At 46.1% G+C, this 14417-nt stretch overlaps 1 protein-coding gene across 2 annotated transcripts; it reads right to left on the bottom strand.

The window, feature by feature from the left end:
- Positions 1-727: 727 nt before the first annotated feature.
- asxl2 (ASXL transcriptional regulator 2) lies at positions 728-14158 on the bottom strand. 2 transcript variants are annotated; one of them, XM_076023198.1, is made up of 12 exons: positions 13932-14158; positions 12798-12880; positions 11891-11999; positions 11583-11724; positions 10229-10347; positions 9268-9385; positions 8976-9035; positions 8162-8322; positions 7771-7867; positions 7533-7638; positions 5474-6260; positions 728-5127 (listed from the first exon to the last, which is right to left on the bottom strand). In XM_076023198.1, exons 1-12 carry the CDS (start codon positions 13986-13988, stop codon positions 3355-3357), a joined length of 3612 nt encoding a protein of 1203 aa, XP_075879313.1. In that variant the 5' UTR covers positions 13989-14158; the 3' UTR covers positions 728-3354. The 2 variants fall into 2 exon arrangements, with proteins under 2 accessions (XP_075879313.1, XP_075879314.1); XM_076023199.1 differs by lacking the exons at positions 11583-11724; positions 11891-11999; positions 12798-12880; positions 13932-14158 and adding an exon at positions 11095-11558.
- Positions 14159-14417: the final 259 nt, after the last annotated feature.

The raw sequence follows: 14417 nt of genomic DNA, 5'->3' as shown, positions 1-14417 counted from the left end.
CCTTGGTATTTAACAACTCAGGCTGGGGAGGTAATCTGAAAACTGAGTTACCACGAAAAACACGTCGAAACTTCGAGGTTATATTATGGCGCCACTGCTGCAACACTTATGCTAACATCAGCTAGCTAATAGCTGCACCCTCCTCCTCTTCTTCGTGGGTGCGTTTAACACTTATTGCCAGTGATGCCATTCTGTCCTCTGGCTACGACTACCCCATTTAGACAAGCACGCTTTTACACGACGAAACACAACGAAACAATGTTTGTTTTTTCTAACAGCCTGCCATGTCACTAAGGTTCAGCTATAGTGACAACCTTGTGCTCAACAAAACCTGCTGCTTTTCTACAAAATTGACCCTAGTCAACTTCAGTGTCAAGGCCAATATTTCTCTAAAGTGGTTATAAAAACAGACAATTGAATGTCATAGAAAACTTAGCGGTTTTGGATTTGTTTACCGTGTACATTTAATTCAACGTGCAGCAGTTTCAGGAAGTGGCAGACCTATGTTGTAACTAGCTGTGCAACTCACGCCATACAGGAACTTGCAGTGACAATCATGCCACTGATAACGACGGACTTTAAAGCTGACACTTATTAAACGTGGGAAAACTGTAATTTATTAAGGCACAACCAGGAGGCTCGGCCTTCATTGTGGACGTAAAAAGATAACCGTTCACAGTCAAACAGATAAATGCAGCTGTGAAAGAACCAAGGTGACAACACAACACACTTTTCATTATTTATTTCATAATACTCTGTAACTTTAGATAAAATACACTTTGTTTACAAGTGCTGATTACTATTTTACATTCACCCAGAGTTTAGATGACAAAAAGACAAAATGACACAGATATTTAAAAAAACAAAAACAACAACAAACTCACCTAGTGACTTAAAAAAAAAGAAGAAGCGGTGTTTTAACAATTAAATGAACTAAAATGGTGAGTGAGCAGACCAATTAACACAGATTTCAGCTGCCTTGAGGAGTTACGGGAAGAAATTTGTTGATCGTTTTGAGGCACAGTCCAATTTTTGTCTCAACATGACCAAAACAACGGTCACAAATCACAGATAAGAGCCACATAACATCAGGGAGTGGATGTGTTTTAGTAGATGGATCAAATTAAATTGAACGCAATATATCGTGGGACATAAATACCATTCAACAACAAGCACATCTAAGAAAAATTGGACTGACTCATTCTCTGATTAAAAAATAATATTAAAAATGCTGACAAAACAAGTTCTGTTTTAAGAAAGTCATGATTTTTGTGGAGATCTAAGACATACACATATATGAGACGACATCTTGCTGGAAAAATACAGACAGATGAACCCCTTAGGGGGAAAAGCCTTACTGGACAATGATACATGGCCAATTGGAACTATAAAAAGTCCTGTTATGTTCTGTACAGTGGTCTGCCCAATCTAAACAAAAATCATAGGAAATATGGACAGCCAATATATTATTATTACTATTATTTTTTTATAGTAAATACCCTGTTGATTTTCAAAACAATTAGCAAATATTTTTGTATTAAAATATATTAATTAAAATATATATATTTATATATTACTTTGATTAACTAGTCAAACATTAAAAACAACTTTTGATTATTTCTGTTTTCTTTAAGGTGACTTTGGCATATTACCTCAGAACAAATTGCTGTAAAAACGCGTGTAGGTTGCAACTCCAGGAAATTTTCAAAATAAAGTCGACGCATCTCATTCCTGCAACCGCTGAGGAAAGTCTTCACGCCAGCCTCTTTGAGTTAATGCGCGGCAGTTAACATTTACGTTGTGCGTCGACAGTGTTGTAACGCAGCTGTGACGCGCACCTATTCATTACTGTATCATCACATGAACGTGGAGCAGCGCTGCTTTGTAGTGACGACTGCGTGCGGCCCCGTTCAAAATGGGAGACTGGCGCTCTCAGAGGGCTGCGTCAGCGCCCATGTCACTCCTGCTTGCCAAGCGGCGTCGTATTGTACCTCTGAAATATTCTGTTAAAGTACAGCATACTGTGTGCATCATCATGCAATTCATTTTCTCTCTTTTCATTTTTTACTTCGCACAACTGACTTGTTTCTCTCCACAGTGACATAAGTGCATCATAAACAGTTGGATAACCTCAGGCGAGGTGTGTTGCACAAAAAAGGTCTTTTTTTCTACATTTAGATAACCACTGTAAATGTGTTCATATTTACAGTAACAACAAACGACAACAAAAGAATGTCAGTTTTCTCCCCTTTCCTTGAGTGTTTTTTTCCCCCCTAAACTTTATGCACAGTGGTTTTGCACTCTGTGCAAAAACACACGCAGGAACGCCGACAGCCTCCTGACAATAGACAAAATCTAAATCTAAATTTAAGGGAGAAAACGTGGGGGGAGGAGGGGTACACGGTAGGAAGTGAATCGAGAGCTTCAAGTGGAATGGAAAAGGTCTCTTTGTCAAAAAGGAATACATGAAGAATTGTCTACGCCGCCCCCCCCCCCCCCGTGTTTGAAAAGAGGTGCAGCAATGCGCACTGACATCCTCAGAACCGGCTGGTTCCTAAGTGCTTTGCCCTTAAGTGTCAACAAATGATGTGATGTGCAACCCAAACAAGTTGAATAATCGTTTTTAAAAAATTCCTCTCATAGACTCTGTATCTAAAAACTATACATGCTTAAATCTGAGTGTGCTCGGTAATAAATGTACAGACGTTATATAAAATAGTTACTGTGTGTGTGTTGCACTTCCCTGCCATGCGTCTATAAATGCCAAAAACACAAACAAAAACAAAACAAGGTAGTCTACAGCTCGTGATTATCATTAGCGGCGTGCCACATTATTTATCTCTCTTTAACCATAAATGATTAGGCTTTAATAATAATAATAATAATAATAATAATAATAATAATAACAATAATAATAATAATAATAATAATAATAATAATAATAATAATAAAAAAGGGGGTCGCTCTTCAGGACAACAGTCTTTACGTTCTACAAAAATAGCAACATTCACTTTTTCCCTCATTTAAAAAAAAAAAAAAAAATCCTAAATCACACACTTAAAAAAATATATCGCGCCTGTGCCGGCGTGAGTGCAAACGTTGTCAGATCGTGTGACGACGGGTTTGACGGACAAGTGATTGACGTGTCCAACAAATGAATTGCACAGAGCGACGTTTGATTGACGGTGAAACAAAAAGGACCATCCAGTGTAAAATAAATCTTTGCTGCTTCCAAAACAGCAGCCCGCTGCCGAAGTTGTCCGGCCCCGGACACACGGCTGACGGAAGCCGTTCCTCGGCTTTCGAAGACGACAAACAGAAAGAAAGCCGCAGAGGACGCTGCAGACGCTGCTGTCACCGCACCACCAGGCACGACACGCACAGTTTGGAGGGGCCGATGCAGTCGTCGTGGCAGAAGGCGCCGCAGCCCTTGCACATGATCATGGCCTTCAGGCGGCAGTAGCACTTGGACTGGACGTCGTCCATGTCGGAGGCCTCCATGAAGGACTGCTCGGGCGACGGCTCGCCCTGGCCGTGGGCGGGGATGGTGGTGACGGTCACCGAGAAAGACATCACGCCGGCGCCGCCACCCCCGTTGACGTTGGCCTCCGCCGGCGCCGCCGAGGGGCCACCTGCAGCTGCGCCGCGAGGCACGGACACGCTGATGGTGCCGCCGTAGCGCGCCGCCGCGGCTGCTGCGGATTCCTGATGATCGAGCGTTCTCTGGCTCGGAAAGGCCGACGGCCGCTGGTGACGTGGCTCCGCTTGGGTGCGATATGGCTCAAAGATTCCTTGATTGCTTTTGCAGAGTTCCAAGTTGTTACGGGGCGACTGAGAGGGAGGACTGCTGCTGCCGGCGCCACCAGCATCCTCGGATTTGGGTTCAGTCTTGATATTGAAGCAACGCTGAAGGGTCCTGGTCTCATCTGGCTGCGTCACCGAGTGTCCCTGCTGCTCCGTCTTCACTCCGGCTGAGAAAAGCTTGCTAGCCGACTGCTCGTCCTTGGCCTCGCCCTCCTCTTCGCCGCTTTCCCTTTTCAAACAGGACGTGTTGGGGATGGCTGACTGATGCAGCCTCCTGCCTTCCGGTCCTCTGCCGTACGTGGACACGTTGAGCAGGTAGTGTCCCGTCATGGCGGGTCTGGACATTCTCTTGCGGCTGAGGAAGCCGACCGGGACCCTGGACTGATCCTGGGGCTCGTGTGCGTGGTGCAGCAGCTGATGGACCCTGTGCTGAGGGTGCTGAGGTCCCAGACTGGCATATGGCTGACTCTGCTGGACTTCCCTCTGCATCAGAGCCTGCAGGATCTGCTCCTGGGTCTCCTTGTCAGGAAGCTCCCTGTGGTGCCTCACGTAGTCAGAAATTACCCCCGCTCGGCCTGCTGGGCTGAGCTGCTGCGGCAGCTGAGCGTCGGCCTTGTGCTCCAGGGTGTGCGCCGTTTTCCCTTTGGAGGCCAAGCTTGACATCTTCATGTCGGCCTTGGTCAGAGGTTTGGGGAGGATTTGCTCCAGAGGAACCTCTTTGCCCTGCAGGAGCTGGGTGACCAGCGGGTTGTTTGCAGGGATGTAGGAGCTGGTCGTTCTGGCTGACGATACGGGAGGCAAAATGTTTTCCTGCCCCCTCTGAGTGTGCACGGATGAGGCAGTGAGCTGCGATGACGCACCAGGGGTTTTCAGAGCGCCGGGTGATTCTGCCGCGGCCGTGCCAGCAGCCTGACCCCGGTGTTTCCCATCTGCCGCATCGAGGCGAGACGACTGAGATTGGCACAGCTGAACAAAGGGATCCGCTGTGGGAGGGGAGGGCGGCGTGCTAGTCTTGCTGCTGCGGTCAGATGGTGGTAACCCGGAGGTGGACGTCAGGGAGGTGGGGCTCGGGCTGGGCGACGGCTGCTGGGTCTGCTCCCCGCTGCCTCCCCCGGGTCCCGGGCCTGGCACAGGCCCCTTGGCCGCCGACGAGCCAGCGGCGGCCGCCGCTCGCTGCGCCCGGGCCAGCTGAGCCTTGGCTTTGATATCTGCTAAAGTGCGAGCGCCGGTGCGGACCGGACTGCTCAGAGGGCTCGGGAGGGGGGTTCTCGGGGAGACTTGGCTCGGTGACAGAGGGACGGAGTGAATTCGAGAGACTGGGATCTGAAAAGCAAAATAAAGGGACATTGTTTTGAATAAACGCAAACATACACAAGGCTGAAAATCATGCACAATATGGATTCAACTAAATATGTGTTGCACAAAACCTTCCTTACTACCTCATCTTGCTGGAAAGCTTAATTCAGGGTGTGCTGGAAACGCAGGAGGGGTCTTTAATCAAGGATCTTAATTCTTATATAATAATAATTCTGGCCAAAATAGTCCTCTCAGACTCTCACACCCCCTCTGGGATTCACTCTGAACTGAACTTGTCGAGCCACAAAGCCTTTGATTCTGGGCATGCAACCACATCTAAGGAGACTCCCGAAGTTGAGAGAAACTTCCCTACCTTGAGCGGCGGGACCCTCTGATTGGCTGCTAGAGTCGGTGTAGGAGGGCTGGATGTGGAAGATGCTGGAGGCGATACAGAGGAGACCGAAGACTCTGAAGAGACAGAGGACATACGTGGTCTTTTCTCTGGTGTTACTTCACCTTCTGTCTCCACGAGGGACTTCCGTTTCTGGGGCTCCGGGGAGACGCCGGGCTCGGAGGCGACTTGCTTCGTCTCCTCGGCGACTTGCTTCGTCTCCTCGGCGACTTGCTTCGTCTCCTCTGCGACTTGCTTCGTCTCCTCTGCGGCACGCTTCGTCGCAGACGCCTCTTTTTTCAACTCCACGGCGGCCTTGGGCGGCAGGCCCCTCTTGACGGGCGAGCGGGGGAGCTCCGCTCTCTCTTCTTTGACTTCTCTTTGATGCTCCTTCTCGGGCAGCGCGCCGACGGCGGGCTCTTCAGTCTGCCTCTCGACTGCCGGCGACTCCACCGGTGTCGCCGCGAGCTGTGCCATCGCGCTCAGCCGCCGCTCCTCGGCGTACTGCGAGCGCCGCGTCCTCATGGGCTCCGGGGTGAAGACCAGCTCCCTCTGAGCAGGTGGCGGCTTCAGGTGCTCGGACGCCGGCTTAATGCTTTTCACAGGGGGAGCGGTGGCAGCAGGCTGGCTCCTGTCCTCGGTGCCCTTGAGATCCTCTGGTGCCGGAGCAGCAGGTACCGCCTGATGAGATGGGGATTGGACCCTGGCAGGCTCCTGATTCAGATCAGCCTTTGTCAGCTCTTTGGATTCCTCAAAGCTGAGCCCGGAGCTAGACAGGAGAGAAAAGAGGGAGGTAAAAAAAGGTTGATTTTTGTTCCTTAGGGTGTAAAATGTGATCATGTGAGTTCTTTGCGACATTTCGGTCTCACTGTTCCTTCCTTCAAGACAACAAAATCATAAAATCATGTCATTAGTCCATGACAGAAGAAGGAATCAGAAGACAATCCAATCTAAGTCACTCGTTCTATGTAGTTGCTCGTGGAAAATTCATACCAATTTGTGAAATACTTGGCATCATGACACACTCAGTTGTCCTGTTCTCTTCCAACTAAGAAGCAAAACACCTTGTTAAAATGTTTTGAGATGAATCAGTGGTGAGATGCTAAACTATGGAATGATCTGTTCAGTCTTTGGCGGGTTAGCGGTGAAACAATCAGCATCTGTACACATTTTCCACTGCAGGAGATACTTTATATATATATATTTATATATATATATATGTAGGGACAGTTCATATTGTAAATATGCCAGAATTAGCCAAAGGCTACTTTCCATCTGCAGTCCCTGGCAGATCAGAAGAAATAACATTACAGTGACAAATACAAATGAAGAATACAAAGAATTTACAACACGATAGAAGAATTGGACAACTGACACTAACAAAGTAAAAATTTAAATTTAAAATTAGTGCTGACAGATCTGGTTTCTTTTCAGCCACTTTTTTTTTAGATTGTCTTTAAAAGTGTTCTATGGGTTACAGTCTCTTATTGGAGCTGGAATCTCATTCCAGACCTCAGTATTTTTGACTGACAACACCTGATTAATGACGGTTGTTTGTCTATGTGGAACTGCACAGGCACCTCTAGTGGAGGCTCTGGTTATTCTCCCACTGGTGCTGGATCTCAACATCATGTTAATTCTGCAACAATAATACTCAAGTTACTGTACATGTTTTCCACAAAGTCTGTAATGTGAGTGGTGGATAATGATGGTGGATTCATCCGTAATAGGCATCTTTAAAGTGCTCACAATTTTGTTCAGCTCTCACTAATAACACCCCACCGAGTGGCTACAGTGCATTCGTGAAATGAGATATTACATCTCGTAAACAAGGTGGAGAAAACAGTTTCAAGGCAAGTTGAGGTTCCGGCAGTAGCTTAAATAGTTTGTTTTCTTTTTTGTTAAAGGAAAAGCCTCTAAGAATTATGGATAATAAGAAACATTAATCTTTTAACAATAATTATAAGGTGTCTTAAAACTTTCCAAATGTTGCTTTAGTGCGTCGGGATTTAACCACATTTATTGGTAATGGAGAACCTACTTTTCACCGTAATAGTTTTCAAAGAAGGCCTCCTTCCACAGCTCAACTTTCTTCTCCTTCTCGATTTCTTGCCGCATTCGCAGCTGCAACTCAGGAGTGAATTCTCCTGTGAAGAAAAGAAGGTCTGTTACCTAATTACGTTATAAAAAAAAGAAGAGAAAGGAGGACACAAGGCCATCTACTTTAGGTGGCGACATGACTGAATGCGGTGCTGATGGTTGCCAACGGCTGCACTGACCCTCAGCCAGCCTCTCCTTCCATGACTGCGCCGCAGATGTGAAGAACTCATTGTTCAGGGCAGAACTGGTGACCTTCAGGAGGCCGTCCATGGAAGCCTGAGGAGAGCAGGAACAACGTTACGACACACCAGATGTACACACCGCCGCTGAAAAAACATCGGCTTTCATTTCCTGTACATGATGCATAGCGAAACCAAAAAAAAAAAGAAAGAAAATCATAGCTTTGCAGGATTTATGCACAAACAGAAGACACAAATGACCTTTAAAAAAAAAAACATTTGCATTCTGTGGCTGGTAATGCAAAGTAAAGCATGAAAGTATTTTGAAAAGACTTTCATTTAAGTGCAGGTTTAAGGCATCAGGAGTGGAAGAAATGTGCGGAAGAGTCACCTGACGGTCGACTTCAGGCAGCAGCTTGAGGAGCCTCTGTTGGGAGTCTGGCGGCAGGACAGAGAAGGTGTGCTTGTTGATGATGGCCCGCAGGTTGGTGTTGACCAAAATGGAGTCTGGCGTTTCCACGTCTATTTTACATTTGGTTCGCTTTAGCTGCCCTATGTAGTGGAAAAAAAAAAAGGACAAGTGAACAAGGACAGAGCTGGTACTGCAATAACATTCACTCTCGCATTCAAGGTTTTTCGGTCGTGCGCACGCTTTCCTTCACTTTCAAAATAAAGGACAGATATCAAGAAAGGCAGCTGGTTAAAGAAAAACTCAGTGGGACCGCTGCCGTCTCACCTCTAGACTCATATTACATTTCCTCTTTTTTGAATGTCATTAGTATGTAGCGCTCACTTACGAGAGAATATTTGCTGTGTTAGATGTGGGCTTCGACAATAAAATCGCCAGTAATATTTTGTGTACATTTGTAAATTTCTGACCAATCCGCTGACGGTGGCGCAGCACATCTGTAGCCGTTGGGTGAGGAAACTCGTCCAATTGAAGATGAGTACGGACATTACACCAGTGTTCTATCCCGTTGTTTTGTTATTGTGCGACGAAAGAGGCGAACCGGTAAGTTAAACACGCTGAAAACACTCATATCGCCCCCTAGTGTGGGGGAGGTGGACGCGTTGCCGTCTATATATTTGGTTTTCTCAGCTGTATATAAACTGGGACATGGAGAAGTCCGATTAGAAGAGAAAACCGAATTGTGAGCTTAGTCCGGTTGAGCTCTGCATGCAAACATAGTCAGTGTCTGACTTACCTGCACAAAGACGTGATGCCCTTGGAGGAACTTTCCTTGGGACGACTGGGAGGCCCAAGTCTGTTCAGACACAGGGAAAAGATCAGGGACTACAGAAAAGAAGGTTTACTATGATACACAAGCCATGATTAGATAATAATAGTACCCTTCCGTATGTTGCAAATTTATTTTTCTTTCGTATGTGGTTGCAAACTGCCAGTGAATCCTCGTTGATTCTTTTGTTGAGGTGAAAACCTTCTCCCTGTTAATCTATCCGAATGTGCCAGTTTCCAAAGCAGCAGGTGTGACCTACCAGGCTTCGTATTGATGTCGGCCATCTCTTTGATGGTCTTCAGGAGAAGTCTGGGACTGGAGGTGGTCGGCATTCCCCCTTGTCTGCGCTGGTTTCTCTGCTGCTGCTGCTTCAGTGCCTGAAAACCAGGAGAAAGGAGAAAGAACCGACAGCCGGCAGCATGAGAAAAACAGCAGAGTGTGAATTTGTGTAACCTTGCGTCTGTTTCTCTGCAACTTCTCCCCCAAGGCCACTAGCCTGGTTAAATAACAGTTAAATAACAGTTCCACGAAGGAACACGGCTTGCATAACATGCCAATAAATCATCTGTCTGTAAATCTTTCAAGCAGTCTGATCACATTTCACACATTGCATTCAGCATGTTAAACCATTTTGCGCAGAAGCTGCGCGTTTGTTTTGGCGGAGCTGACTGAAATAACAAGAAAAGCAAAGAGAAACACACACAAAGGTCTCCGCAGCAGTGAATACTTAAGAAAAATCCACTCTCAAGTGTCACCTATGCCAAATTAATGAATACAAATTGGCCTTGCAGAGCTGAAGAGAAAACAAATCCACCCCGGCACAGATGGAGTGAATTGGACTCGAGTGAAATCTAATCAAACGGAACACAAAAGGCACGAATCAGCCAACAGGACGATTGTGGGAACACTGCTTAATATGGGGAAGTAAATTGTGCCTGTAAAGTTCTGCATGGCAGGTGCAAGGTGTTGCACAGAGAGGAAGCAAAAAAACAAGAAAAGAAAAGATATATATTGTTGAAAAAAATGGGACAGCAAACAAGCAATAACACAACAATGCAATTTACAGAAAGCATTCCAACATTGATCTGAGGCATAAAAAAAAGAAACGTCAAAGTTGACACTGACATTAATAAATGCACTCTTGGCAGTCAAATGCAGAGTGCACTGCGTTAACAGTGTGGGCACGTGTTCTCACAGATAGCGAGCGTGGCCGTTCGTACCTGCTTCAGAGCTTTCTTGCTGTGTTTCTGCGAGGGAGAGATGAGTTTCCCGGCGGGCACAGGAGGCGACGAGCAGCGCGGCTGCGGAGAGGACGGCTGCGACTGCAGCTTGGAGGGAACTGCCAAACACAAACAGCGCGAAGCAGATGTCACAAAGTACACTTCCTGAGGGTGGTGTACACACTTGTTTTCCATGCCGTGCTTTTGTTTTGAATGAAACCCAAACCAAGGGAGCGCACAAAGAGGAAGATTGTGTTACCCTGCCTAAAAAGTGAGTTGCGAGAAAAAAAAAAAGAGAGAGAGACGAGAGTGTTGCAAAGGGTGTATGGTTCACAACAATGTAGCCGGTTAGCCACTGAATAGTTATCACAAAGAAACACATTCCCCCCGCAAGGCGCAGTTGCTCCACCTGACTCTTTATCGATGCCACGTCATTTGCATTTGACCTTGGCCTCCCCGCGGCTGGAATTTGAAAAATAAAATTGACATCTGATTCTCCCAGCTCAGATATGAAGCAATAATATTAGCATGGCGGTTCAAGGCTTGTGCATGATGAGGAAGTGGTCATGGGTCGCACCGAGAAAATACAGTTTCCTGCTTCGATTCTCACTTAAAATATTCAAGTGGCACGCATGCACAACGAGAGGCAGCAAGAGCAAAAGTCTGAGCGCCACGAAGAGAATTGACCCTACTCGGAAAAAAAAGACTAATTTTGACAAGATGCAAAGCTTTTGCGCTCAAACCGGTATACGACGGGGGGGGCGAACATTGCTGCGACGTAACCGCCAATGCGCCGCCTGCAGTTTCTGCACTGACTGTTTAAAAGAGGGACAGCCACAGTCCACGGCTAAAAAGATAGAACCCACCTCCGGCTACCATCATGTCTGATGCGGCGTATTCCCGGTATTGTGCGTGACGGTAAGACCTTGCAATCTACAAGCCAGTTTCGTTCAGCTGCTCGCTACTGCTACTGTATTTGGCGGGTTTCCTGTACTTCTGCAGCAACTTCTAACCGAAGGGGGCGTTTACATTCTGAGTCATATCCAAGTGAGGTGACAGTCGGTAAACACGGAAAAAGGTCTCGCTTCTTATCGCAGTTACTGCAAGAAAATGGGGAAAAGATTTATATATGTAACAGTGGTTGTGCAGGAAGAAAGAAATGCAACTTGTTACTGGACCCTCTGTGAAATTGAGGCTGGAAATAGTATTTTAGTCGGCTTCATAAGCTTTAAAGTATTGGGAAATCTTTATTTTGAACTCGAAAAATTTGCTGGGTATGAACTATTGTGAGTGTTGTGTCCTGGCAGCCCACATGCGTCACAGCAGCTTGACTGATGTATGCAGTGCACAGTACCTCTCCGCATCCAGCGTCCTCTCCTGCCTTCTTGAGTGATGGCCCCGCCGTTGTTTTCTCTGCTTTGGGAGTCTGAGAGATTGTCACTGCTATCCTCGGAGCCGTCCTCCGAGAGCTCCTTCGCCACGTCAGAGATGTCCTTCTACGTGAATAAAACAGTGCGAAGAATACATTAGCTTTCATGCAAGAGGCACTGAAACGGGAGGGTGCAAGTGGCAGTCCAGAATATGTGATAGATTTGTGGATGATTTTGTGGTTTTTGTTCTTAAAAAGAACAGCAGGGAAAAGCTAGAACAAGACCAACGAACCTTTAAAGTGTAGACGCCCATTCTGCCCGGAACTTTGTAGAAAATCCCCTCTTCACCTCGGGAGTTTGTGTGTAGCATGGCATTGAGGCATGCCAGCGGTGAGGTTCCACTAGGTCACAACAGAGAAATAAGCTATGAAGATCGGTTTCTAAACTAGTTGCAGGTAGTTCGGGGGGGTGGGAGGAGGAACAAGTGAAGTCACTGCTGGTCTAAGATCTGGGGAACAGCTGTCATGCATCAAAGAGGTGTGGGAGTTACAATCAGTGTCACATTATTGTGTTTGGGAGGAATTTTTCTGGAAGTTCTACACAAAATCAGTTGCATAAAACAGGTTCAAGGCAAATCTAATTGCGCCAATGACTTTAATTCAGTTGTTTCAACGTGACCACTGGAGAATTTGTTGCATATTTTTTTTTCTTTTTAAATTTGATTTAGTATGTGAAAGAAATTAACAAAATTACCCTAACATATCTGTTCAGGTCTTGCAGGACCATTGTCCGTGCACTAAATTCAGCTATGATGCAACAGGTGGCTATAGGTGTCTATAGCATGTCTACGGGAAGGAGTCTTTATGCAACTGAATCTAGGACATGTTATTGTTAATAACATGCAAAGAGCAAAACCAAACAAGGTGTGATTGCAGTGAGTAAGTTAAAGGTTGTGGGAGTGGGAGTGGGGGCTCTCGCTTTCTCTTACCTTCTGGATGACAACAGTGTCAATGAAACACAAGTAAATGAAAAACAAAACAAAATCAAATCATTACTTTGCAACAAAAAAAAAGAAAAAGAAACATGAGAGTATATTACACGGGTCCACTACAAAGGGGGAAAGCCAGTGAACCTTCCTTCTACATATAAATGTTTTATTCAGTGCTATGTTACATCTGCCTTGCTAGTTTGATAATTACCTTATTTCCTTTAGCCGTTCTCTTTGAATCACCTGCAAGATCTCTTTATGGCTCATGGGCGTATTGGGGTATTTCTCCAAAACCTACAATAATGAGATATCATGTGCACATGTGCAAACGTAAGATACGCAAAATAAATAAATAAAAAATCAAAGCAATCCCGCAGCCATGCATTTGTACTGGACACCAGCAATACATTTTAATTTCACTCATTCGATGACTTCGCCAAGTATCATGTAAACTTCAGCCTGTACTGAGATCGCAAAAACGTCACTGAACACAGACGTCAACAAGAAGTAGTAGCCTTTAATGCAACGAACACTTAAGTTTAAAAACTTCTGAATTTCAAGAAACCAAACGTTGTTGTTATTACTTTGTTGACCAAGCCAATTCATCGTGCCAAGCACACTTATGGCGTGTTTGAGTGTACTGGATCCAATACGTATGGGGTCCAAGAAGGGTAAAACGCAGTTCAACTCTGACGTTGGTTCATTAGCATGCTACGCTAATAAACTAGCTATGTCTGCAGAGCAACAAACCCTAAGTGAACCCATATCTTACACAGTATTTAGTCTGTAACAAACTAACGGCTGAACAACGGCAGCTGAGCGGAAAGGAGCTTCGCCCGGGCCGTGAACAGACACTTGTGTTTTAATCAATAACTGACACCAGACGTAACTTGTCAACGGCGGCTAAGGTGCTAAGCTAGCTAGCTTGCTCGTTAGCACAGCCGTGCCTGCCTACTTCGGGGGGTTACTTTCCTCACCCCTGACACACCAACCCCCCCGTCCTCGCACGTCAAAACCGTGACAGACGTGTCACCCATCTGGTGTGTCGGGCACATCGCGGGGAAGTGTTGCGAACGAAAGCATGCTTGTGTGCGGACACTTGACAGTTGACTGTACGCTGCGTTTGAAAAACATTGCTGAAGCTGAAGCGGTGACAGGACGACGCTAGGACAGCATAGCAACATAGCCTGCCCGGCCGTCAACACGGGCCTCGGCGCGGCGTTAACGCAACATCTCGCCTCTACCAGCGGGTCATGAACTCATACACACAGTTGTACAAGTGGGAGCGTTCAAAGGAAAAAAACAACCGCAACACACGGCGCGCACACACAATCGCGTAGAATACCGTTTTGGCGGCTTCCGCCCACGTCCTCCCCTTCTTTTTCTTTTGCCTCTCCCTCATTATTGATGTCTTGTTGCAGAGTAGTGTCGGGTTTTTTTCCCCCTCTCTCTCTGTCTCTCTCTGTCTCTCTCTCTGCCTGATCCTGCTCAGTGTTGCTTTTAGTTACCGCCTAAGATCCATCCCGTCTGCCATGTTGGACTTACTGTAAAGGGGGTCACGTGACTCCAGACGTCATCTTACTGTATATAGTTGTCGTTCGAAAAAAAAGTAAGTTTCAACCATATCTTTATGTTTAGCCGGCGATCAGCCGCATATTACGCTCTGGCCACACGAGGAGGTTGGGGGGGAAGGGGGGGGGACTGAGAAAGACTGCTGAAAATTATTTTGAGTGAGTTTATTTTCATGTGTACGCCAGTGAATGTTGACAGTGCTCACTACAAGGCAAAAAATAAGGCAGCGGATCATAATTGATTTCCTTTTTGTATATTT

This window comes from Nelusetta ayraudi, unplaced genomic scaffold (assembly GCF_046127955.1).
Source record: "Nelusetta ayraudi isolate G7.1 ecotype Tasmania unplaced genomic scaffold, CSIRO-AGI_Nayr_v1 ptg000015l, whole genome shotgun sequence".
Classification (NCBI taxonomy): Eukaryota; Metazoa; Chordata; class Actinopteri; order Tetraodontiformes; family Monacanthidae; genus Nelusetta; species Nelusetta ayraudi.
This window is presented reverse-complemented; position numbering and strand designations above follow the sequence as displayed.